Source organism: Mauremys mutica, chromosome 1 (assembly GCF_020497125.1).
Source record: "Mauremys mutica isolate MM-2020 ecotype Southern chromosome 1, ASM2049712v1, whole genome shotgun sequence".
In the NCBI taxonomy this organism is placed as follows: Eukaryota; Metazoa; Chordata; order Testudines; family Geoemydidae; genus Mauremys; species Mauremys mutica.
The window spans coordinates 374,557,442-374,585,060 of NC_059072.1; the positions used below are offsets into that span (position 1 = coordinate 374,557,442).

The following is a 27,619-nucleotide window of genomic DNA, read 5'->3' on the forward strand; positions in this document are numbered from 1 at the left end:
CATAGTAGATATGTAGTCTTGTTTTGTCTGGTTTTTATCTAATCTGCCTAGATTTTTATACTTCATCAAGGTATCTTGAGTGCCTTACAACAATACATCAATCTAATGAATGATCTACCAAATAAAATTGTCAATAACCATTTTGATAATGGTTTCAGTATAATTTGATTAAGAAGTTCATTTAAAACATTGTGAAAACTTTCACAAACATCAAGAATTTTTTCATTTTTTTTTTTGCTTTTGAAAAACAGGCCATTTTTCAACAACAAGCTTCTTTGAAATTTTTCAATGAGATGTCTTTACTCTCTAATTAAAGTCATGGAGCCAGAAGGTGGAACAGTGCGAGTTCATCTAGCCCATTGTCTTTGAGTCATAATTACCATGAAAGGAAGACAACCACGGTGACAAATGTTTACAGTTTTATTATTGGCATCTTTATATTAATACTGCGGTTTTGTGCTGAGAAAACAATCTGTTACACATAATGTAACTGTTCTATATAACATAAAAATGCAGTCTAAGTTAATTACAACAAGAAGCTACAAAAAATTTCATAGGAAAGAAAGTCACCTAACATTGCAACTGTGCTTGCAGCAAATCACTCTCCCACTTCTGAGTCAACACTGCAGAAATATGTGCGCTGTAAACCATGGTTATTTACATGTCCCTTAGAACTGTTAATAACAGAGGCGCTAAAATCAGTCTAAAAAGTTCTAGAACGTCACTATATACTGTACAGTCCTCAAAAATAATTTATTATACTGTTTCTAAAAAAGGTACTAGTTTTGTTTTTGTTTTTTGTTTTCTGGAGTGCACAACATGTGCATATTTTGTCTAACAGTCTAAAAACTCGAGAACTGAACTGCGAGTCACAATCACAGAGATGAGGTGGTAGAATCTAGGACTTCCCGTCCATTGCAGACTGTCGGAACATACATACTAGCAGATGCTGGAAGAGAAAGGAGAAAAAAAACCAACAACCCATCATTAGCCATCTAGGAAAAAACATTGGGGGCCTGATTCTAATTTACATTCTGGTCACTTTACACCTCTCTGGATGTGTAAAGGAACCTTAAAGTGGATATGACTCTAATTTATTCAGAGTGGTATAAAGTAGCCTTAAGCCTGGTCTACACTAGGGTGGGGGGTCGAACTAAGGTACACGACTTCAGCTACGCGAATAGCGTAGCTGAAGTCGAACTACCTTAGTTCAAACTTCTTACCTGTCCAGACGCCGCGGGATCGAAGTCTGCGGCTCCCCCGTCGACTCCGCCACCGCCGTTCGTGGTGGTGGAGTTCCGGAGTCGACAGGAGCGCGTTCAGAGTTTGAACTATCTTGTCTAGATTAGACGCGATAGTTCGAACTCCGAGAAGTCGAACGCTACGCGTCGATCCGGCAGGTAAGTATAGACCTACCCTTAGTGTAAATAAAAATCACATCCTTGGATTTTTCATATATCTTATTTTAGGGCCTGATTCTGTGAGGTGCGGAATGCAATCCAGCCTCACTAATGTCAATGGGAGAGAAGAGCGCTCAGCACCTTGCAGGAATAGTTCATTAGCTTGCATGTCCTTCATCCAGTCCATTTTTGCATTGGGTAATGCATGTCAGCCTACATCTGAATGCAAGGATAAATGGGTTATTTTATGTTAAAAGATTTTCCCTTCTCCATTTTAACGATTGTGTGAGTTTGCCAACACATATACTCCCCCTTTGATAACGTTCTGGCCTGGATCATAGAATATTAGGGTTGGAAGGGATCTCAGGAAGTCAGCTAATCCAACCCCCTGCTTAAAGCAGGACCAATCCCCAGGCAGATTTTTTGCCCCAGTTCCCCAAATGGTCCCCTCAGGGATTGAACTCACAACGCTGGGTTTAGCAGGCCAATGCTCAAACCACTGAGCTATCCCTCCTCCCCATTGATCCTATTGACTTCCATGAATGCAAGATCAGGACTTCAGGATGTCAAACATGTCCAGACATAAGGGCCAGATTATGATACCTTAACTCACATTGAATAGTACTTCACTTGACAAGTAGTTCTATTGGCTTCAGTGGAGTGACTCTTGGAATATGGTGTTACTCAATGTGAATATCGGTGTCAGAATCTGGCCCTAAATGCTTCTGTATCTTGGCATTGGGCTATAGTGTTATCTTGTAAAAGCCTAGGGATTTTAATTTTAAAGCAAACCGTTTTGTCCATCCCAGTTAGAATTGTCCATTTGGCATCGAGAATGTGTTAGCACACAATTTCGTTGATGTGCCAGTTCACAACAAGACAAAGCCATGTTTGCCAAGATACATTAGGTTAACGATAACAGTGACCCAGAGAAACCTGATGCCTTCATTAAAGCATTTAAAGGAAAAGCATGCATCAAGTATTGACTTTAAACTTGATCACGCAGAGTAAAAGGCAATTTATGGATGATGGATACTTAGTTTCAGACCAATTTAGTAAAGACAAAGCCTTATTTTTAATACAGATGAACTTTGTATGCAGCTACAGAAGACGTCGCTTTACTAAATTGTTATGAAATCAAATTATATGCTCTAACAAATGAAGGGCATTGGATGGTCCAATGGTTAGGCTGCTAGCCTGGGGCTTGGGATACCTGGATTTAATTCCCTGTTCTGCCATGGATCTCCTGTGTAACCTTGAGCAAGTCATTTAGTCTCTCTCTGCCTCAGTTCCCCATCTGTAAAATGCAAGCTAATAGCACTGCCCTACTCCACAGAGGTATTGTGACAAGAAATGCTTGAAAGCTTATGAGGTGCTCAGATACTACAATAATTGGGGGCCATATAAGTACCTAAGATAGAAAGATGTGGCGTATGGCAAGAAACAAAATACCGTGCCTCTAGCACCATCCGTTGTGCATTTAGAATACACACCTCTCCTTTAGGAGTGAGAGCAAAATTAATAGTCGTTCCTAAGTTCTGTTAAAGGCAAAATATCTGCTCTGCTGGTCTTTGTAATATCACTTTAGTTTTTATAGCAGCAACCAACTGGTTTCCTACATCACCATGGAAGTGTACCTGTATTATGCAACACATTTTAAAGTGACCTGACAGCCTGATTTGTCTGTGGTGCATGTTTTCCCATCCTCTCTCCTCATCATCTATTTGCTTTGACGTTATTTGGAGTTACTGCCTTGTGTGATAGGATAGTCTGTCCCCTTAAGGCCAGCAGTGCCTAGTGGTCAGCCCATCCCCGTCACATGGTGTGTCCTTTTAAGATTTTTGGAAGATCTGATGTATATACAGAGACCAAGGAAATATTGATAGAGAGGAAGAAGTGTTAGGAATAAGGGGTGCTTAGGAGGAAATCTTGTCACTGTGTCTTTAAGGGCCTGGGACCAGGAGGGCATAGAGGGCTGGGCAAGACTAGCCTCTCACCCAGCCAACTGGGGATGAGCTGGGAGAAGGGGTCAACATAAATGCTGCCTCCTCCCTCCAGGCAGGACACACATTGGCAGGAGAAGGCTGGCCTGCTGAGGGCTAATGATGGAAAAAGAGGCCAGCTGAAGGAGAAGCAGGCTAAATTACAACCAAGGGGGAGAGCTGGGGACTGCTGTTTTGAGGTAGTGACTATCTGAAGCATGGTCCCAGCTCCAGGAAGGAGGCTGGGGGGGGGTCTTCTGAACAGGGATGGGGGTTGACCAGAACTCTCATATGGACCCAGAGAGGAGTGACCTCGAGGGACTAATGAAGCGAGTTACATTCTGTAGAATGACTTAAGTTAGGCCCCACAAAGGGGATACGTGTTTTGAAACAAGCTAAGTCTGGGTAACTGGCTGAGAGAACCTGAGGACTGCTGAGTGTAAGGCCACCAGGGGGCGAGCTGGAGGGCAGCATCCTGTGGCATCATGCCACATCAAACATCACTGCATTGTTTCTTTGCTTGCTGCTTTCATCTGCTTTCTCCTTTATCTCCTTTACAACAGCACAATAGCCACACCTGACTGCTGCTTAGGCACAGTGAGACTTGGGGTCAGCTAGGAGAAGCTAATTTTATGTAAGTCTTTTGACCCCAGGTGGGGATCTCAAAGCGTCCAGCAGACACAGACATGAGTGTTGTGAAATGAATTACTGAAGGATGTGTTAATATCCTTGTTAGCCTGAAGTAGAATTTTGGGTTTGATTTTTTTTTAAATATACTCTTTTATCCTTACTAATATGTGTGAACACAGACTGTGTGTTGCATTTCCCACAAGCAGATGGGTTTGTTAGTATAATGAGAAAAGATCAGAGATAGAGCTAAAGTGTTACTGGGTATGGTGGGAGAGTAATATATGAGTATATGCTGGAAGGCTGCCTGGCTCTTCTCTCAAGCCAAGGTCAAGCAACCAGTTGTGGGGGCAAGGGGAAAGCGGGGAGAAGATATTAGAAACATGAAAAGCCAAAGGCCTGGCCTTGGCCAGAACCCAATCTCACTCCTTACCACTCCCATGGGATACAAAAGGCGTGGTACCAAGCCTCCAGACTCACGACCCTCCAAAATGGAACATGACCATAAATTGTAAGGGATGGCACCAGGGGTGTGCACTGCAGGTATATTTGGGCCTGCTGCTGCGGAGGAGGAGGTGGGAATAGGAACACAGGGAAAAGGCTCTGTAGCATCAGAGCTCTGGATAGGCTTGCTTGAAACTAATCCCCCCAATAAACATTGCATTGCCTGCACTTCAGATTTCTGGTCTTCTGCTCTCTGTCTGCATGACAAGAACCAGGGGAAGGATGAGGGGAAAGCCCCTAGCAGGACACCCAGTTAGAGCGCCATACACATAAAAAGAAAAAAGTAGCATAGAACTGGTGTCCTAAGCATAGAACCAGAACCAGAGTTAAGAAGTCAGAGCTCAGCTCCTATTTGGCACCTTAAACCAATGAGAGCAGCTGGATGCTGAGCACTAGTGAAAAATCTAGTCAATTTATTTAGGACCCAAATAAGAGCTGCGACCTTTTGAACTCCTGACCCGTAATAATCTCTTCGACACAGACTCCCTTCTCCAAGCCTTGGGCGAGTCTCTCAACCCCTCTCTCACTTTTCTCATGTGTAAAACAAGAATCTTGGAGTCATCATGGATAGTTCTCTGAAGAGGTCCATGCAGTGTACAGCGACAGTCAAAAAAGCAAACAGGAATCATTAAAAAAGGGATTGAGAATAAGATGGAGACTATCTTATTGCCCTTGTCTAAATCCATGGTACGCCCACATCTTGAATACTGTGTAAAGATGTGGTCTCCTCATCTCAAAAAAGATATATGGGCATTAGAAAAGGTTCAGAGAAGGGCAACTAAAATGATTAGGGGTTTGGAACGGGTCCCATATGAGGAGAGATTAAAGAGGCTAGGACTTTTCAGCTTGGAAAAGAGGAGACTAAGGCAGGATGTGATAGAGGTATATAAAATCATGACTGGTGTGGAGAAAGTAGATAAGGAAAAGTTATTTACTTGTTCCCATAATATAAGAACTAGGGGTCACCAAATGAAATTAATGGGCAGCAGGTTTAAAACAAATAAAAATACGTTCTTCTTCACACAGTGCACAGTCAACCTGTGGAACTCCTTGCCTGAGGAGGTTGTGAAGGCTAGGACTATAATAGGGTTTAAAAGAGAACTAAATAAATTCATGGAGGTTAATTCCATTAATGTCTATTAGCCAGGATGGGTAAGGAATGATGTCCCTAGCCTCTGTTTGTCAGAAGGTGGAGATGGATGGCAGGAGAGAGATCACTTGATCATTACCTGTTAGCTTCACTCCCTCTGGGGCACCTGGCATTGGACACTGTCAACAGACAGGATACTGGGCTAGATGGACCTTTGGTATGACCCAGTATGGCTGTTCTTATGTTCTTATAGGAGTACTTGTGTACCTGCTTTGCTGAGGTGTTAGGAAGAGTAAAGATGTAGTGCTTGTAGTAAGATGAGGCCCTGAAACATGAACTCTTGTGTCAGAGGCCCAGTCTGAGGCCTGAAGCCTGAACCAAAGTACTTCCAGGCATTGCTAAGCAAAAGCTGGGCTGTGAGCCAGAGGCAGGCCCCGTTCACAGAAGTTGGCGAGAAGAGGGTTGTTAGAAGCAGGTACATCCACACATAAGTGCTAATAAGAGGAACATGTGCCAAGATGACATCAGGACACTCCACAGACATAACAAGGAACAGGCAGGTGCATCTTAAAGACAGGGTCAAAAGGACAGCATGATGGCTAGATCTAGCTGTTTGAAACAACATGATCAAAGGAGGAGACAGCACCCTAATGAGCCAAGGGGCTGTACTTCAATATGTCAGTAGGGATGAGTAATCTGTCCTGTAACTGTATAAAAGTAGGTCCTGGAGTACGCATCTTTGTCCAGCCTAGGGGGCAGTGGAGTGTCCCGCCACTGACTGAGCTGTGTCCATTGCCAGGGGGCACATATTCGTAGTATGTCCTGTAGAGTCTCTAGGAAACTATTACTGTGCTTCATTTGACAATAAACCTGGCTCGGGTTCCTTCGTACCTTACTAGAGTCTGTGGTCTTTGGGGGTTCTCTTGGGGTTTGCTGTGTCAGCTATCTGCGCAGAGCCGGGACAGCACACAGAGGGAACATGCACGCAGACGACTGTTATCATCGAACAAGAGAAGAGCACCACATCGGTAGCTACTGACAACAGTGCTATGTAAGTGATATATATAATTTACAAACTCCTTTATCTTTGCTGAACTGATATACTTTTTTCTTTGGAAAACAATCCAAGAACTGGTTGTCAGCAGCTAAGTCAATTTCTACTGACTTCCTGTGTTTGGTTCCTACGTGTGTGTGTGTGTGTGTGTGTATATGTCTCCTTAACTTCGACACCTCTCTCTGGAGAAATGACTGTAGAAAGGCCGCTGATTGTTCCGATGAAATGTTGGCTAAGCACTTAAAAGGCTACTAGTTCTCTGCTGAGATCTTCCAAGGTTTGCAAAATCATCATGAGGATCTCAGGAGTGATTTGGTCATGTTGCTTGCAATATTTGATGTTGCAAACACCATTTTAAAAATAGTGGATATGTTTTTCTCAACTTTTTTTTTTCTTGGAAGGACACACCATTGGAGCAGAGGAATATCTTTCCAGGGGGATAAACAGCTGCTTAGGCGTTTGTAATGGGGTGTACTTGCCCCTCACTGGACAAGAAGGGGTTAACCCCACACTCTGGGAAGAGGAAGCCATGCCCCCTCACTCCTACTGGGCATGCTCCAAGTACTGGCTCAGTATAAAAGGGAGCAGCCCAGCTCATTCTAGGCTGACTGCTGGAGAGGAAGGATGCATGCTGCTTGCTCCAGCCTGGGAGCAGCTGAAGCCCCAGATAGTGGGAGCTGGTGACACTGAGACCCAGGCAGATGCCCGGATACCTGTGGAGGCTGGAGTCACTTGGAGGTAGTGCAACCTGAGGAAACCGGATACCCTGAAGATGTCTAGGCCACAGCATCAGGGAATATGGTAGGAAGAAGCCCAGGGAAACTAGGCAGTGGACTGGTTAGCAAACCGGGTTTTGAGTCAGCGTTTTTCAGCTGGATCCCTGTCGACCTAGTGGCATGCACACTTACCACTACCAGGGCCCTGGGCTGGGACTTGGTGGAGAGGGAGCGCCCAGGTTCCTGTACCCCAGCACCTCTCTTTCCACCCATGGGTGGCCCACTTCCCTGAGTCTGACCATTGGCAACATAACCCCGCTAAGGAGGGAAACCTTATTTCATCTGGCCACTAGGCCATACAGCCTGAGTGAGAGGGTGATTGCATTGGTTCTGGCCACTAGACCACACAACCAGATTGAAGAGGTCAGCCATGCTGACTGTGGGTCACTAGGCCATACAGCCAGAGTGAGCAGGTGATTATATTGATTTCAGCCATTAGGCTGTACTGCCCCGATGACAAGGGTGACCATACTGACTCTGGCCATTGGGCTGTATTGCTGAGGCTAAGGACAGACGGGCAGACTTAACTGTGGGGCCATGATGCCCTTGCCTCGGCAAAGGGGATGGGGTGTACTTGCTGCATGACAGAGCTTTACAAGAGTGGACCCTTGGATGCAGCAGCATGAGAAGTAAAATAAAGGGTTGACTCTCAGTTTTGGGGGACACAGGGAGAGGTGTTTGCATTACATACATATTCCAGACTGCAATGGAGAACTGCTCCTGTTAGGCAGCTGCTATTGTCGTCTGCATAGCTTCTACCACATCCTCATGAAAGCCAACCTCTATGCTCTCCCAAACACAGTGCTTCATCCCCAGGGCTGGCTCCAGGCACCAGCTTATCAAGCAGGTGCTTGGGGCGGCAACTCCGGAGCGGGGCGGCACTTTCAGGTATTCGGCGGCAATTCAGCGGAGGGTCCCTCACTTGCGCTGGGAGCGAAGGACCTCCCGCTGAATTGACGCAGATCGTGATTGCAGCTTTGTTTGTTTGTTTGTTTGTTTATTTATTTATTTTTGGCTGCTTGGGGCAGCAAAACCCCTGGAGCCGGCCCTGTTCATCCCTCACTGTCCCCTTCCCTTTCAGAGGAGGCCTGCAGTGGCAGGTATCCCCCGTTCTTCCTGTCCTGAATAATGAAGAGTCCAATTCAGTCCTACTAAGGGCATCAACCTGAGAACCGCTCACATGAGCTCCCCTTTTTAGGGCAAACACTGCAAAGCACATCTACGGAGAGAAGGCCAAATGATTGGCTGGACCAACTGAGAAGCTGGCAGGAAAACAGCCATTTGGATGGACTTATGCAGTGCCTTAACCCAAAAGCAAATTATTTGTGTGTGTGTATACACACACACACATACACAGCCAAATATATATATATATATATATATATATATATATATATATATATATATAAACACATAACACACAGGGCCCTGGTTATTAGACTCAATTTCTAGAGCAGCAAATGGACGCTTGGCGAGGTTAGGTTACCTATCTATTGTCACCCAGCAAATCAGTGGCTGAGGTGGGAGTAGAACCCAGCAGTTCTGGTGCCCAGTCCCTTAGACTAAGCACTAGAGAGTACCTGGTTGTGAGCAAGTATTGTGGCCATCTCCTAGGTTTTCAGATAGCTGTGTTCAAAGCAAAACATGCAGCTGGACGAATAATATTGATCAGACATGCGTTAAGCTGTTTGTGACTGATGCAAAGTGCCATCAAGACTGATAGGAAAACAGGCTGTCAGCCCAGGACGGATGAGGCAATTCTTTGGATCATTTTTAAAAAGATGTCAGGGGCTTATTGAATTTCTTTTGGTGTCCTCAAGCTTTAGTGCTGCTATGTTGAGAATCATCCCAGTGATGAATTGGATGTGGACTGACGCAGAATTTCAGCAGACACAGAGAAGACCATAGCACCAGTGAGGATCAATCTGGATGACAAGTGCTTGGCATTTTATGAATGAGGGCCGTGCAGTTCAAAGGAAAAAAAAACTTTTAAAAATAAATCTCTTCACCAAAAAAATACTTACAGGTGAATTGCAAAACAAATGCTTGGCCTTTTCAAATGTTTAACATGTGCAGAAATCTCAATACAATTTTTTTTTTTGGCGGAGGGGGAGAGAACAACCCTCATTGTTTCCTGCTAGTTTTATTTTTACACTGGAAATAGCAGATCCTCACTTTTCTCTGAGGAAACCCACCTAGGATGAGGGGTGGAGGAGTTGTACTGGTGGCTTAGAGCATTATGGGCCTGATCCCATGCCCACTGCTGTGACTGGGGCTTTCCCCATTGAATTGAACAACCTTTGGATCCTGGCTCATGTGACAGCACTTTCCAGGTCCTCCCAAGGTTTGCCAAGGTCCTTCATAGTCCAGTTTTGAGGCCATCTTTTCACATCAGAAAGGGGAAGGATGAAGTTTTTGCTCTGATGTTGCACTTTACCTTTGAGACTTAAAGATTTTTAGAATGAGTGTTCTTCATGTGGTTATAGATGGGACAAAAAACGCAGGATAACCTGTTTCAGTTGAATACAGTAGCATCTTTGTATTATACAAAGGTGTAGTAAGGAGGAGAGTGTCAGATGCCCTCATGAAAACACCAGAGCCAAATAATGGCTTTTTAAAATTCTGTATCCATTGCAAAGAAGCAGAGCATATTCCAGGATGAAATAATTGCAGAAATGTTTCCTTAAATAGAAACAGCCTTTTAACCATCTCAGATACAAAATATGATGTAAAAATGCAAAGACCCATTTTCAAACACCATCAGCAAACAGCTCCCATTTAGGCATCTTGATAAGTGGTCAGATTTCCAAATGTGAGGAGCTCCGGGGACAGAAGCTCTTGAAAATCTGCCCCTAGCTGTGAGTGCTCAGCACTCCTGAAATGTTTGCTAGCCTGACCTATCTAGCTCATCTAAGTTTTCCAAAGTCTGCCATGTCTGCAGGTCCAGGTGATCGCGGCTCCCACTGGCCGCGGTTCGCTGCTGCAGGCCAATGGGAGCTGCTGGAAGTGGTGGCCAGTAAGTTCTTCGGCCTGCGCCACTTCCTGCAGCTCCCATTGGCCTGGAGCACCGAACTGGGGCCAGTGGGAGCCGCAATCGGCTGGACCTGTGGATGGGGCAGGTAAACAAACTGTCCCGGCCCCTCCAGGAGCTTTCCCTACACAAGCAACGACCCTAGTTTGAGAAACATTGCTTTAAGGTGTCTCCAATTGCCTCACCCCCCAAAAAACTGAGGTACCCAAAAATCACTAATTACTTTGGAAAACTTAGATGAGCTAGATAGGTCAGGCTGGCAAACATTTCAGAAGTGCTCAGCACTCACAGCTAGGGGCAGATTTTCAAGAGCTTTTTCAGAGAGGATGCTCAGCTATTTTGGGTTATCTCAAGTTGGCCATCCCAAAACTAACAACCACTAATCACATTAGAAAATTTAGATCATATTGTTAAGCCCAGTGAATGGTTCATAGTTAATATCCTTACAAACCTTCTCTTTTTTCCTCCCCAATCCCCCCTCCCACTCTGGGATGTTGTCTTCCTTCAATTGGTTTTCCAGATTAGACATTGTGTCTGCTTTACTCTGTGAATGAGGTGCCGTTTGCTTGCATCCCTGACTAGTTAAGCTTGACAAGGCAAAAACAAAAATAAAGCTGACCTATTTTTTTTCCTAGCCAGAAACAACAGCAACTGATAAAATCCCAAATATGTGAATCTGTCTGGGAATAAGAGACCGAGATGGGAAAAGCAGATGAACTGCTCTTGCACTGATGCATTGATTGATATCCCAGGTTGTGACACTTATGTGGGGTGCAACACATACTGGATGTACAGAAGCAGGTTTTGCTGTCCCTTATGTGTGTTGTAGGGGAATTAGCTGAAGTGGTTTGACTCAAAGGATTTTCTTGAACCCCAGGTAATAACAGCCATTGAGAACGTGTTGCATGGGGATCCAAATCCTGCCAGAACAACGTTCTGGCAGGAAGTCTCCAGGGCAATCTGCTCTGCCTGTTACGAGAGGGACAGGAACTGTGGTTCTGCAGGCAATGTGCAATTATGGGCCTGATCCAAAGCAGTGAAAGTGTTTTTTTAATTGTCTCCAATGGGCTTTGGATCAGGCCAACTGTGAGCAGAACACATGTGCTGTGAACAAGGGTTGTTTTGTTCTCACCAGACTTGAGTGATGTATTCATGGTGGTTCATAGCCAATCCCACACTCAGGTGAATGCAAAAATGTCCTGCAGTTCTTAATGATTGCAGATTCATTCACTACAAATGAAAACTCCCTAGCTATCCTTTAACACACTTACCGCACAAGGCATGCCATACATAGGTGACAGATTCTTTACTTACACTGGGAGTAAGTGGTTCCGGTCCCACTGACGCTGAACCTGTTGAGATGGAGTCTGTGAGTGACCACGTTCTTCTGTGGCTGGAAGAGGATGATGTGCACTTTGGGCGCGAACAAACAGCCGAGCACAACAAAGCCACTCAGACTGACAGAGATGCACATGGTCGTGGTCTGCACCTAGGAGAGAGTTATTGAAAAGTCAGTGCTCAGCTGTTAAATGCCGGGCAGCGAGGCAGCATGTACCGCAAGCCAGACTGTGACCACCATGGGAGCTACTTATTGCTGGCCGTTTGTTTTTAATTTCTATAGATTTCTTGGTACCAAATTCACAGCTGTCTCTTCAGAAGGTCTAGAAATGAGTGTGGCTTCAAAAAGTGCTAATGATATGACTTGGAAACTCCTCTAAAAAACCCAGCTCTGTACCAATGCCTTCTGCAGTTCAGGGTATCAGACAGCACACCCTGGCATTCATGGCACAGTTTGTTCCTGCATACTGTAATGCAAATTGTTTATGTATTTCAGCATGCTAAACTCTGAGCCAGATAACACTGAGAGGCAGAAATACAAAATTCCAGAACAGACATAATACAGCAGTAGGAGGAAACAAATCTCAGTCTTCCATCAGCAGGGGTCTAGCCTGGATGATCCATTGACTTGTTCCACTTCTAACTCCCACGACCCTGTGATTCCCAGTGATTTACCTAAGGCCTAGATGGTACCCTGCTGATCGGCACATAAGGGGCTGCCTGCTTCAGTGTATGACAGCTAGCCTGGGCACAAGAAGGCTAGTCAGACGCTCTGCAACACTGCATCTCTGCCTCATTCCTGGACAAAGCAGAGCACTTTCTGTAAAGCCTGGAATCTGTGTGGCAAGAGGCAGGCTGTGCGGGACCAGATTAGGTCCGAAGAGATGGCTGTGCTGTGCAGCGAATCCACTTGAAAGTTAATTCAGCCTAAGGCCTCAATCCTGCTAAGCGACAAGTAACCCCTTGCATTCATGAAGAGGGCCACTGACTTCAGTGAGATTTTGGGCAAGCGTAAGGGCCTGCTCAAACAGGTCCGTTTGTGAGACTGGGTCTTAAAGCTACATTAATGTAGACACAATTTCTCTGTGCTATGAAATCCCTTTATGGGGGGTCAGAAGATTCTGGGGGAAGCAGTCAGTGGGCCAATGTTTGTCCTTACAGCTTCAAGGAGCCATTATCTAATCTTATCTATGTAACAACACTCATCATTGTGATAACTGGGTGCCAGTTCGCTGCCTCAGGTTCAGTTTAGTCTCTTTCCTTCAGAGCAGAGTCCTCAATGAAAAGGTTCAATTACATTTTCTCAAACTCTATTACTTAATTAATTATTACACAAGTAGGGACAGTTCTGCCTTCAGTTACATCCATGCCAAAGCTACAGATTAACACTGTGATGGGGCTCAACTCTCAAAATAAACTTTGTAAGGGAAAAACTAGAGCAGGGGATGGCCTATGTCGTCATATGCAGTGTTATTTTTGCCATGTTGGTCTCAGGACATTAGAAAGAAAAGGTGGGGGAGGTGATATATTTTATTGAACCAACGTCTGTTGCTGAAAGAAACAAGTTTAGGAATTTAAACAGGTCCTTTCTTTGTCTGCTTTATCTTAATCCTGCTAAGGGACCTTGACCAACAGCCATTTGTATCTATGCGGAGGATCGATCTTTCTTTCTTTCTCATCTTCTTCATCATTATATGTATTCAGAGAGCACCGAGCAGGAGTCAACGGTCAGTATAATTAAGAAGTGGGTATTCACCCACGAAAGCTCATGCTGCAAAACGTCTGTTAGTCTATAAGGTGCCACAGGATTCTTTGCTGCTAGTATAATTAATGTAATAACACAATCACCCTTTACAAAAGGAGCTCACTTCAAGCTTTGCTCAGTGCATAGTGCTCAGATGCCACATGGCGGGGGAACCACTTAGGAACCTGAATGGACACAGAGATAACATGAACACCCCGCCACATTTCCATTCATTCCTCTTTCCTTGCTTTCTACTGGCCTGAGCCAAAGCCCACTAAAGTCAGTGGCAAGACTCCCATTGAGTTTAATGCAGTTTGGATCCGACCTTAAGCAAGAAACTACCACCCACCTGCTTTCATGACAGCACAGTAAGCTGAGTGGTAGGACAATTTAACATCTGACTGTGTTAGAACTTATCTAACCCCCAGACTTTTCTCTTCCGGCACATCTCTTACAATTGCATCCCCTAAGGCTAGGCTAAGATGAATCTTCAGCTGAAAAAAATGAAATACATTAACTGCTCTAACGCATGCAAATTTGTGAGTGATTATTTAATAACAGCAGGTCATACTGTGCCATCGATTCTGAAGTGGGACTACCCCCTGAAATCAAAGTGGAACTCTGTGTAAAAATCAATGGTGTTAAATAGCCCTTTTCCCTCTAACATAGGAAAGGACAGTTTGTTTCTTCCCATGGTATTTGTATTAATTAATTGGGTGAATTCTACATTTCATTTGATTTCTTTTTCAGTTTTTAAAAGGCGCCCAAATCTCTGCATACATTTTCCAGTAGCCTCCCATTTTTTCACCCTTATTCATGCATCCTAAACCAGTTTCAAATATAATATTAAAAGCTCGATCCAGTCACCATTCACTTATTCATTGTTGTTGTTATGTCTCCTTGGTTGTTTATGGTACCAACTTCCCAAATAATAGCTCCTGAGAATGACCCCACCAGCATTGTTTTACAGGAGAATGGAATGAGTAGATTACCATTTGATTATAGATAACAAAAGCATCACTTATTATGTATAAAGTTTCAGTCCATTCGGTAGGATCAGTGAGTGGAATTTAAGTGAGATTAACAGTGTTAAGACACCCAGAGTGGGAGCTGCCAAAGCAGCTACATGAGAGTTCCATTCACTGAAGTCCCTTCCTGAACTTAAGTCAATGAGACTTGTGCTCCTGACTAACTGTAGGTGCTTTTGGAAATCTCACTGCCAAAACTGAGTTACATTCAATGGAGGTTTTGCACCCAAATCCCCAGGGTTCCTTTCAAATCCCAGCGATAGATAATAGAGTTGGAAAATATCACTTGAGTCATCTACTCCTACAAGCACGTTGTAGGACTACTCTGTCTAGCATACCCACTAATGTCTCATTTAATCTGTCCCCACCCACTGAACACTTTGTGTCCACCTCACTATCCAATTGCTTTTAGTGTTAAGAACTTTTCCCCAGTGCCTATCTTTTCCTTCATTAGCTGCATGCTATTTCTCCTTGTCCTAACTGCTTGTGAGACTAAATAATCCCTTTCTTGTTACCTTGAAGTTATTTATAGACTGTAATCATGTCTCCCTGGGTCTTCTCTTGTCTAGACTAGACACATTTAGCTCTCTTAGATTCACTCTGTTTAACTTTTGTATTTGTATTTGACATCTTTGTATTGTCTCTTGTCTTTCTATATCTTTCCTAGGCTAAGGAGACCGGAACTACACATAATATTCTTGGTCTGGCCCTACCAAGGCTGAGTAGAGTGCAGCCAGTTGAAAATTTTTTGACTACACTTCTTGTTGAAAAATGCTGTTTTGTCAAAAACAAGAAGTTTTGTGGAAACACGTTGATTTTGACGACAAGGTTATACAGGTCCAGGAGGGAATCTCTGGAGATAGATAAAAGACCCAACCCCAGAATAGCTAATAGCCCAGTGGCTAGCGTATTCACACAGGATTATGGGAGACCCAGATTTAAGCCTCTGATTTGGAATAGGGACTTGAACTGAGGTCATCCACATTCCTGATGATTGCTCTAACCACCAGGCTATTGGCTTTTCTGGGGCTAGTCTGTCTCTTGCTGTCTCTCAGGAAAAATTTCAAAAGGTCTCATTTCATTCCATGTTGTAATGAAACCAAGTTTTGAAATGAAACAATTGTTTCCTGGCCAGCCCTAATGTCGAGTGATGCTATTAACTCCCCTGTTATTTCCCTGATAATATTATCTCCCTGACATATACCGTCAGTTAGATCTGGACAAACATTTTCGGTCAAGTAGCTTGTTTGCCAAAAAATGCAGTTTCAGGGCAACCAAAACTATGAGTAAATGCACGTCGAATCTGGCAAATAGTTTTGGCTGAATAAATGTGAAAAAGTTCAAATTAACCATTTCAACTATTTTTGAAACAAAATGTTTTGACTTTTCATTTCCAGTGACATTTTGTTTAGAACTGTTGCTAGATTTGTTTAAAAAAAACCTTAAAGAATAAGAAACAACTGAAAATATAACAAAACTGAAACAAAAATCATTTAGAGTCCAACAAAATGTTTTGTTTAACCTGAAATTCTTTTTCTGGATTTTTCGGATCAGCCACCGAATGAAAAAAAAAAAAAAAGAACATTTGTTCAACTCTACTGCTAATGACTGTCTTGTCTTTTAGTTAAGAACATAAGAACGGCCATATTGGGTCACACCAAAGGTTCATCTAGCCCAGTATCCTGTCTTCTGACAGTGGCCAATGCCAGGTGCTTCAGAGGGAATGAACAGAACAGGAAATCATCAAGTGATCCATCCCCTGTCACCAATTCCCAGCTTCTGGCAAACAGAGGCTAAGGGACACTATCCCTGTCCATCCTGGCTAATAGCCATTGATGGACCTATCCTCTATGAATTTATCTAGTTCTTTTTTGAACCCTGTTATAATCTTGGCCTTCACAACATCCTCTGGCGAAGTTAATCTTATTCACCTTTCTGTCAATTTTATAAATACAGTGAAACTTGGTGTAAGGACCATCTACCACAACTACCTCCCTCACCTGAAGAAGTGGATTTTTTACCCACGAAAGCTTATGCCCAAATACATTTGTTAGTCTTTAAGGTGCCATCGGACTCCTTGTTGCTTTTGTGGATACAGACTAACATGGCTACCCCTCTGATACTTCCTTATTTTAGTAAACCTGAGGTTTCCTGTACAATTTGGTTCAGGTTTTAGTTAAAGTTCACCTCTATTAGATAACTGTTTTCTGAACCTTGGTCTGAGCTATTGTAACTGTGACTATCCATAGTAATATACCAGTGCATGAATATTTTGCCCATGTGCTTCTGCCTCCATCAGCCAGATCTACTGTTTAGTGTAAAAACATTCTCTGAACAACCACAGTTCAAAGCAAGTCCATCATCTGCTTAGAAGTAAAGTAACATTTTCATATAAAGCAATGGCTGATGTGTCGCATGCTTAGCAGGGCATTAACAATGAAAAGGGAATGTTTGCTAGGGGCACTGGAGAGCACAAAAGTGAAAGGAAATGCCAGTCTTCCTGCTAAGGTGATGCACACAATTTATAGAAACAAATGTCCAAAGACTTACTCTGTAGTCACTAGATGTCACATAAAATATGGGGAGGAAGGCCAGCCAAATGATGCACGTTGTGTACATTGTGAAACCGATAAACTTGGCTTCGTTGAAGTTCTCTGGGCACTTCCTTGTTTTGAAGGCATATACAGTGCATAAGACAACAAGGATTACGTCGTATGTTAAGGAGATTAACATACTGGAATCTTTAACATTGCATTTCAATATGACAGTCTCCCTTTTCTCAGGAAGAGTATACCGTCTGGTGCCCGGGGACTCTACTATGAGCCACACAGACACCACTATGATCTGTACCAAGATAAGGCTCAGGCAGATGAAGACCTGAGAGCTGGGGCTGATGAATTTAGGCCGTTGAGCACCATTCTTCACACCGTTAAATATTCTGGCTATGCAGTTTGTCTTTGTCAGGAGGGCGGCATAGCAAACTGAAAAAGAACTTCCCAGCCCCAAACGGCGTAAGGTGCAGATGGCCGGAGAAGGCTTGGCTATGAAGAAGAATGTCATGCTGTAAGACAAGAAGACCCCAAAGAGTAATATGTAACACAGTTCACGGCCGGAAGCTTTGACCAGGGGAGTGTTGTTGTGCTTGATAAAGACTGCCACAACCATGAAGGTACAAATAAAACCCAGACATGCAATGGTAACGGGGCCTATTGCCCAGGCATCTTCCCACTTGACATAGTCTTCTGGTAGGTCATAGCAGCCAGTCAGGTCAGCAGTGGGCCACTGCCCAGGCCCGCAGTCTGCACAGGTAAATTCATCAGCCAAGTATTCAAAGGGCTCACAGGCAATGCATATCCAACAGCAGACGTCTCCTGGCTGCATGCTCTTCATTTCATTAGGAGCACAGGGGTCGCTACACTGGGAAGTGGGGACAGAGCTTCTGGACCAGTGAATTGAGTCTACGTCCAGTGACAAGATTTCTGCCCAGTGACCGACCTTCAGGTAGGAATATCTGCCTCCGGCATACTGGAAATTGAACACGTTGTATCGGCCTAGCCCATCTCCATAGGTGTCAAATTTGACCACGCTGTCCGCAGCATTGGGAGGGTTAAATGGAGCTGTCAAAAACAGAAAGAGAGGAAATGAACCGTGCAACTCTAAGCATTTTTCTTTCCTTTGGCAGGCATATCTATCTAGCAAGATGCTGTCAGTTTTTTAGACCATCTAGAGCGAGTGAGGAATTTTGATCCCAAACATCAATTATGAAATTTTCTTATTGGTAGAAGCACCTGTTCAAGGAACAGCTGCGTTATGAATGACCAAAAGATCAAGGTCAGGTCTGAGACTTTACTGCAAATCTAAAGGAAGCGTTGTTTTTCAAATTTTGTCTTGTTGTGGAGGTCACCTATGAAAAGATTTTTCTATTACGAAGTGGCATCCCATGCTAAAGCTATGCACATGGGCCACATTTCAAAATGATACATGTCCCGCAGTATATGGAATGCACTGCAGAGCACTTCGTACGAGATAAATCCTTTCAAGGGTCTCCTCCTTTACTAACATCTCCATTTCCCACTATTTTGGGTTCAAAATATTTCATTCTACAGACTGTCAAGAACATCTCTGCAGATCATTGGTAGCATGTGGACCAAGAATCACTGGACTAAAAGCAGTTCACCTCTGACCACTCTTTCAAATGCACATTCTAAATATATACAGAGACAACCTGGAACCCTCCCTTCACTGTTAAGGATAGAAAAATGTAGCATTTATCATTTGTAAGGCCCCTTCCCTCAGATTTACAAAGACTTTTTGACCTAAGAGCTAGATATTAATAAGCTCTATAAAGGCTCTATCCAAATGTACAATGGCGCAAATCCTCAGCTGGTATAAAACTGGCATAGCTCTGTTGAAGCCAGTGGAGCTATGACAGTTTGCACTGGCTGAAGATCTGATTCAATACTTTTTTGAAGTTTGCTAGGCTCCTATTAACTTACAAGAATGAACTCATTTGACAAAGCTCATATTTAACTTCTTTTCACTGAATATGCCATTCCTTGGATGGACAAACTAGAGATTGTATCCTGCTACTTCCCTGTTTAAAAATATGCATTTCACTGATCTACATATTTTTGGAATTTTTCCTCTTGGACCCAGTTGAATTAAAAAATACATTGAACGTGGACAGCAACTGCTTGGATATCGCACATTCTACATCCTCGGTTGTTACTGGTGCAAATGTCTCAGAGGTAAGTCATGCTCATAGCTGGTTTTTCCCAAGGTGGGTTTCTAGTAACCTTAGAGATAAAGCATAATAGGTTCCACCTTTATCCCCTATTCAGTTGCATGCGGATCAGGGCTGGTGCAAGGAAGTTTTGCGCCCTAGGTGAAACTTCCACCTTGCGCCACCCCTCCATCCAGCTAACCCCGCCCCCTCGTGGCAGCTAACCACGCCCACCCCCCCCCCGCCCCCCCCTGCAGCAGCTACCCCCCCCCCCCGCGGCAGCTAACCCCACCCGGGGAGACCCCCCCCGTGGCAGCTAACCCCGCTGGGGGAGCCCGCCCCAGCTCACCTCAGCTCCGCCTCCTCCGCTGAGCACACCGGCGCCGCTCTAATTCTCTTCCCCTCCCAGGCTTGCAGCACCGATTGGAGGAGACTTAGAGGGGGGGCTGTGTGCTCAGCGGAGGAGGCAGAGTGGAGGTGATCTGGGGTGGGGAGCGGTTCCCCTGTGCGCCCCCCCTATTACTGCGGGCAGCCCTTCCCGTGCGCCCCCGCCCCAGCTCACCTCCACTCCACCTCCTTGCCTGAGCGGGCTTTTAGGTGCCCTCAACCACTAGTGGCCCTGATGCTGATCCCTTCCCTCCCACCACAAGGGTATTGTCCCACATTCATTGCATGGAGATGCAAGAGGAGAGCTCCCTTGTAGCCTGTGACTATAAGAAGACCATCAAATAGCATGAGAAATTTAGCAGCTCTGTAGCACCTGGAAAGGAAGTTGCTAGACTAATGCACATTATTTAAAAATCTTGCATGTGCCTGGGAAGGTTAGGTCAGGAGAGAGGGGGAAGAAGGGGAAGGGAACTTTCTCCAAACCATTCAAACCCCTCTGATATCCCCATTGTATGTACAATCCTGAACCTTCGCATTGTCTCTTGTCGTTCAGGAAAGGGGATCATTTTTGGCAAGAGCTCAGTGTTATTCAGTGGAATTCACCCTGCAGGATAGAAGGCATTTTAAAGGAGCCTCTTGGTAAGAAGCAGTTTGGATCTGGACAGTGTAATATGAAGCCAAAGAGAGGATTTATTTGGAACGATCTGATTTAGAGGATGATATTGAAGTAATTATAAATTCCATAACAATTTCCTGTCATGCCATTGTGTCTTATTATTATTGCATCCTAAACAGTTAGGAATCCATCTATATTGATTTTGTTACAGCTCTTTGTTAAGCTGCCTGGCATGCACTGCTGTGGTCCTACGCCGTGCTTGGGGAATGGATAAAAACTCATGAACTGGAACTGTGACCTTCTGTGGGAATCAATATTGTAGCACTTCAGCCTGTTAAAGCTCTGGAGCGTTTTGGCTTTTTCCACAAGCTGCGGTTCACAAAGGGAACGAAGAATTATAAAAAATGTGAGAGGAAATGGCAATTACCATGTGATTTATTGTACCTCTCTCTCTGCAGCACAAAAGGGGGACAGCATCGCTGGCAGGAAGTGAAAGTGTATTTACTGCTGGTGGGCAATAAACGATTTCAATGCTGGTGTGTCTGGTTATGGAATTGGTTCCACAACCCTGGCTAGAATAAATCTCCCCTTCCCAGGGGCGGCTCTACAAATTTGGCCGCCCCAAGCAGTCATGCCCGGGAGGCGCCCCCGAGCCGCGGGAGCAGCGGACCTCCCGCGGGCATGACTGCGGAGGGTCCGCTGGTCGCGCGGCTCGGCTGGACCTCTCGCAGCTGCGGGCGGTTCGCTGCTCCGGCGGCTCCGGTTGAGCTGCCGCAGGCATGCCTGCGGGGGGTCCAGCCGAGCCGCGGGACCAGCGAACCATCCGCAGTCATGCCTGCGGGAGGTCCACTGGAGCCGCCGGCCGAGCGTCCCCTCCGCAGTGATGCAGGTCCGCTGCTCCCGGGGCTCCGGTGGACCTCCTGCAGGCACGACTGCGGCAGGTCCGCCGGCCCAGCCTGCCGCCCCCCCGGGAAAGGGCCGCCCCAGGCGGGTGCTTGCCCCGCTGGGCTCTGGAGCCGGCCCTGCCCCTTCCCCCCCCTCATCTCACATTGCTGTTGGGTAATAGCTTTAATTCTGTCAAACTCTTATTTACATAAGCAAAGCCCTTTAGTTAAGGATGTAATTTCCCCCTCCAGCCTACAATCCATTTCCTTTGGATTTCTTGGGGTGGACGGACTGTATTTTTTAAAAGCATTCACGGCCAACCTCTATCTCCCTTATGTGACGGCTGCCTCTTGGCTGACTCCCTGGGCACTGAAGAGACATCGCCAGAGCTTAAAGCAGGGGCGGGCAAACTTTTTGGCCTGAGGGCCGCATCGGGTTTCAGAAATTGTCTGGAGGGCCGGTTAGGGGAGGCGGTGCCCCCCCAAACAGCCAGGTGTGGGCCGGCCCCTGCCCCCATCTGATCCCCCCCTGCTCCTTGCCTCCTGCCCCCCCAGCAGCGGGAACTTTCAAACACACAGTTGTATCTAATATCTAAGTCCGCAGCTCCTCCCATTGTTTTCACTAAGACAGACGGTGACATTAGGCAAAGCCCTGAGCAAAGAAGCGGTGCCTAAACTGCACCTGCCTAGGAGCAGTCCTGGAAGGCGCTGACACACAGGTACCCTCTTCCCTTACTTGCACCAAGGAGGGGTAGGGAGATAGTAATTTACTGCTGAGTTAATTAGCCAGCTGGTGCTGGGGGTTGGAGCTGAAGCTGCACCCATTGCTGTCTCGTCCCAGCCCACTTCCCGCCCGTCTGCTTCAGCTTTGCTTGTGAGGCTACTCTGCAGGCCTGGGCAGTCTGTGTAGCAGTGGTGTAAGGGGAGTACTTATTCCCCCATAATGGGGGGCACAATCTAGCCCAATGAGACTCCTGGCAGAGCAAAGCACTCCCCTGCCTGAATAACGGCAGCAGGCGCTTCCCCAGAAGAGCCAGGCCTCCCTGAAATGACATCATCTCCACGAAACAAGTAGCAAATTCCCAATACAGGACAATGAGAGGCAAGGTTAAATCAGTTCGTCTCCCTGCCCCCTCAGCCAGAAGCACCATTAATATAAAATCATAATGCAGCACTTAACAGTGCTTCAGCAACGTGCCACTGTCTCATTTCATTATTCATAGCACAGTTGTAGCTTGTGGAAGCTGTTAACACCTGCTTAATTTTGACAGTTTATTCACTGGGCAGCAGTGGGTCAGATCCTGTGAGGTCCTGAGCCACTGGAACTAGAGAGGTGCAACTAGTCTCAGAATCGGGGGCTGGAACAGGCCAAGCACTTAGCGGTGTGCTCAACTCAAAGCATGTGGCTTCATGGGGCTGCTCGTGTGCTGACGGTTAGGTACCTGCTTAAGTGCTTGGCTGATTGAAGGCCAGAGTTCTTGGCATCCCACAGTAGTAAGCCCCAGCACTGGTTAACAAAGGGGATTATCAATATTAAAAATAGTACCTTTTACATATGAGTATAAATATTGGCACTCAGGCATGGCCTTAGACAGCCTGGCACACTGGTTGGAGAGAGCTACAGAAAGTAACCCCCTCCATTCTATAAACAGTTACACATGTGCTTAACTTTAAGCATTCAAGTGGTTGACTGCAATGAAGCATGTGCAAAAATGTTTGCAGGATAGGGGTCCAAGTTTGTAAAGACAACAGTCTTACAATGAAAGTGATCGACTCAAGGAACTCATCTAGGGTGATCAGATGTCCTGATTTTATAGAGACAGCCCCGATATTCAGGGCTTTTTCTCATATAGGTGCCTATTACCTCCCATCCTCTGTCCTGATTTTTCACACTTGCTGTCTGGTCACCCTAAACTCATCTATTTAGATTAACAAAGAGAAGATTAATGGGTGACTTGATTATAGGTTATAAGTACCTACATGGGGAACAAATATATAATAATGGGCTCCTCAATCTAGCTGAGAAAGGTAGAACATGATTAGCTGGAAGTTGAATCTAAACAAATTCAGACTGGACATAAGGCATAATTTTTTAATGGTGAGTATAATTAATCATTGGAACAATTTACCAAGGGTCATGGTGGATTTTCCATCACTGACATTTTTAAATCAAGCTTGGATGGTTTTCTGCAAGATCTCTCTAGGAATTATTCTGGTGTGTGTTATGCAAGTGGTCAGACTAGATGAGCACACTGGTCCCTTCTGGCCTTGGAATCTATGAATTGCAGTTGTCTTTTAGCACATGTACATACAGACAGATGCTTGCATTTTGGGTGGCAGTTGATAGATAAAAATAAATTACAATGCTTTGTGGGAGGGTTGAGAGACTTTAAATACTTTGGATAAGGAGGCTGAAGTCATTTGACCAAACAGTGATTAATTAAACTAGAATATGGGGAACCAAAGAATACAAATGAAACCCTTTGATTGTAGTAATTAATGTAGCTGATGATTAGATACAAAATTACTGAAGCATTTTTTACTTAGTATTTATCAACATAATGTAGCTGATGTAGCAATGTACAACTCAAGGGGTACCAGAGAAGTTGACTTCACAGTACTAAAAAGATCCCACCACACCAAAGACAAGAATGCATAATGATAATAAAATAGAAGTTTAGTCTGTAGAATAAAATGAATAATTTTTAAATGTCAGCAGTGAGTTTCCCAGAAAGGAAATCCCAGACCAACTAATGAGTCACTCAGCAAGGATTTTATTCTTCTTTATTTTCCCAGTTTCAATTTTAAAATTAATTTGGGCAGTTAATTTGGGGATTTAAGTCACAATCTTTAAAACAGCTATTTATAGAGGTATGAGCTCAGTTAACTAATCTCTCCTGTCTCTTGGAAGGTAATAAAAAAAGATGATCTTTGCAGCAGTATTCTTGAATTCATCCTTATCTTGCATTTTGTGTGTCTGAGACAGGGGACACTCACCTCCTGTGAGCACCTCCTGTCAGTTAGGTGTGAACCTGCACACTCACTCACTCTGCTCCTGTTGGCTTTTAACCGCATCAGGTGGGTGTTTAGCGACTCAGTCCTCTGGCTATGTCACACAGAGTCTAAACACAGGAAGGAACCCTTTCCAGGTATAAGGTCCAACAGGGCTGGTCCCTGTGCCCTTGTTGATGTTTTTAGCCTTGTTTCTGGGCTCAATTTTCAGCTCCTTCTGGGTTAGCTCTAAGTTTGTGCCTGTCCTGGTATAGAGCAGTGAACCCAGGGCTTTCTCCCTGGAGACTCCTTGTCCTCAGTGGTTCTTTGCTGTCCTGTTTAAATTCTAGCCTCTTTTTTGGGCTTTTAGTAGTGACTCTTATCCCCTTCTTGGGGCTTAGGCCACTTCCCCAGTGATCCATGGGGGGACCTGGACCCTCCACTACTCCGGGCCCCAACCCAGGGACCCTAGAAATAGCAGCCACATGCTGCTTCCTTTAATAACTACAACTGCTATTCCTTGGGCCAGTACCCACATAGCCCCTTCCTCTTCACCCTTATCTCAGGGTTCTCTGTCAGTTCCCAGCCTGCACCAGGTCTCTCCCAGGCCTCCTCGCCTGGAAAATTTCACAGCCTTCCCCACCTGTTTGGTCCCAGCCAACAAACGATCTACTCAGGTCCAGCAGCTCCTTTTAACTGAGCCAGCTGGGCTCTGATTGGCTGCTTCCCTGCAGCCTTTCTAGGCAGGTCTGGAGGACCCATTTTCATTGCTCCTTTCTGGAGAGTGGGGTGTGGTTAGACCACAAGGCCTCCAGCAGGGGGCCTCAAAGAACCCAGTCTACCTCATCACAGTTCCCAACTACACCTATGCAAAGAGGGTTAACTAAAGTAAAAACTGTAAACCAACTAAACCAACAAAACAATATATAATTTAAAGGCACATAAAGTATTTCCTAGTTCTGCCTAGTGCCCAGTTACAGAGCAAACCCCACCAGACTAAAAATAGAGGTAGGATGCCAGTAACATATTTCAGAAAAGTAGAACTGCCCAGTTTATTGCACGGGTTGTAGAAGGTACATCTCCTAGCCTTGTGGCCAAGTGATGCATTTATGTGCTTGGTGCAAACAGCTCATGGCCTGGGAGCCTAGTGCAGGTCCAGTATTGTTGAATCGGTAGAGCTGAGAGAAATGGATTTACAGAGACTGCCCATTGGTACAGCACAGACCCTACTTAGAACAGGCTGCATTGATCATCCAGTTGAGAAAGCTTGGCTCAGGATGGGAGGGGCCAATGTGGAATTGACGGACAAACTCCTTCAGATGGAACTAACATGCCCACATAGGAGTCAAATCAGACACCAAGGAGGCTGCTCCAGGAGATGGAGGTTTCAGCTGGGAGACATGGAGAGGCTGTGGCGATAGGAATCTGAACAGGAGAACTATTGATAGCTGAGTATGTGGCGCTTGTGAGGATAATTTGGTGACCTGCTTTCTGGGTGTTAAAGTGCCAGATCTCACAAGATATTTAAACAAATGTCTAGTGAGTGTTGTGGAGGAGCCTGCAGTCATAGTACTGATGGTACATAGTAGGTACTCATGATGCAGGGAGATGTAGGAGAGAAGTCTTAGTAGTGGAATGTACATTATTAGGGGAAAAGGTTAAGTTAAAGGCTGGTGTGGTAATTCTTCTCTCTGAAATGCCTCCAGGTCCACACATGGGGCCAGCTAGATGGAGAAACTGCAGGATCTCACTGCATATGTGAGAGGAAAGTGAAAGAGAAGAGGCTTCAATATATTAGGTACTAGGCAACTCTTTTGGGAAAGCTGAACCTATAGAAAAGAGATAAGCTTCATCTTGAGCAGACTGGAAGCAGGCTTAGATATGGTTTTATGCGTAGGCAGTTACTCTTTGGTCAAGGATGGATTCTGCAGACTACCTAGCATGTGTTTGGCACAGTACTTAACGTATAAATGTCACTTTAGAGAAAATAACACTTGTAGCAGCTGAGCCTAAGTGGAAATAACAGCAGATATGCCTAAATCTGAGAAGATACAGTGTCTTAAATAAAATAAACAGCTGTTCCGAGCTTGCAGTATGTAATCTTCCAAAACAAGGTGCAGATTAGAGACAGAGCTCAGTGGTGCAGAGATAGCTCATTAATAACATGCCTTGACAAAAGCGTTGCATAGTCTCAGCCCTGCCGTTTCCTAAGCCTTGATTTCAGGTGGTTCAGAAACAAATGTAGGAATGCATATTGTGCATACTACAGCTCCCTTCCTCAGTAGCCTGCTGGCCCCACAGCCCTGTGGTAAGTGGCACCTTATGAAGCTAATCTGGAAATGAAAAGGTAAAGAACCGATTAGATCTGTGGAACGCTGAAGTTTCCTGGAAAGTTATGTAAAACCCCTTTAGTCGCACTAGATGGCGCTAGAAAAACTACAAATAGCTGCTGTAAGTGTGGAAAAGAAGACATTTATGCAAGTAGATAATATGAAAACTGTACTTTCTATTAACCTCTTTCCCCATTTCAGGGACCTATTAATTGTCTTGGCAATGCCTTATAAGGAAGATCCTTGATAATACAACAAGACTCGTGGTGCCTGGGGCTCATCGGCTCCTCTGGTATCAGACCTTACAAAGTATCCTGCAGGACTCAAAGAGTTAATTTAGCTTTTCATTCTCTTTGATTTAGCTACATACAATCTGGTGAAGTTGAAGTGATTTATTTCTCGTGTGATTACATTTCAAACCACGTAACGTGTTGAATCAGAGCTCACTGGCACTTGTTTCTACACCAGTGTAACTCCACCGAGTTCAGCAGGGCTCCTCCTGATTTACACTACGGTCACTGAGAGAAGACTCACACCCAGAGTATTCTCTGCACTACTGCTCAAATGGTCTCACTTTATATTAAGATCTGTTTATAAATATTTTATAAAGGGTTAGTAAATAATTAATAGATTTAAAAGAACAACTCAAGTGTTATAGTGTCAAGGAGATTGCTTGTAAACATCTTATAACCACCTATGACACCTTCTCCTGATGTGCTTATACCTATCTGTAACACATTCTGCTCATGTCTATCATATAACGTTCATTAACCCTTTATCAATGTAACCTTACTATCAACTGTGACCGATCAGATTTTATATTCAGCTCCGTGGCTCACATTTCAGCTAAGCATCTTAACTGACTTGCTGATGGGAGCCAGAACATGCAACTGTCAATCCTCACACAATTATTAATGGAGGTCTGGTCAACATTAGAAAATTAGGTCAGTTTAACCTGGTCTGCCAGGGGTGTGAAAAATCAACACCCCGGAGTGGCGTAGTTAAATTGAACTAAGTCCCTGCGTAGCTAGTGCTAGGTGGAGGGAAGAATTCTTTTGTTGACCTAGCTATCACCTCCTGGGGAGGTGGATTACCTACGCTGATGGGAGAATTC

At 44.7% G+C, this 27,619-nt stretch overlaps 1 protein-coding gene across 1 annotated transcript in view; it reads right to left on the minus strand.

Annotated features, from left to right (window-relative positions):
* Positions 1-436: 436 nt before the first annotated feature.
* Positions 437-27,619, minus strand: part of LOC123375178 (metabotropic glutamate receptor 3-like) — a 151,934-nt gene continuing 124,751 nt past the window's right edge. The window contains exons 4-6 of the mRNA XM_045025906.1: positions 17,125-18,191; positions 11,779-11,953; positions 437-949 (exon numbers count right to left, since the gene is read on the minus strand). Of these exons, the coding sequence (XP_044881841.1) occupies positions 876-949; positions 11,779-11,953; positions 17,125-18,191 (1,316 nt within the window). The 3' untranslated portion in view covers positions 437-875. The remainder of the gene's footprint in view (positions 950-11,778; positions 11,954-17,124; positions 18,192-27,619) is intronic.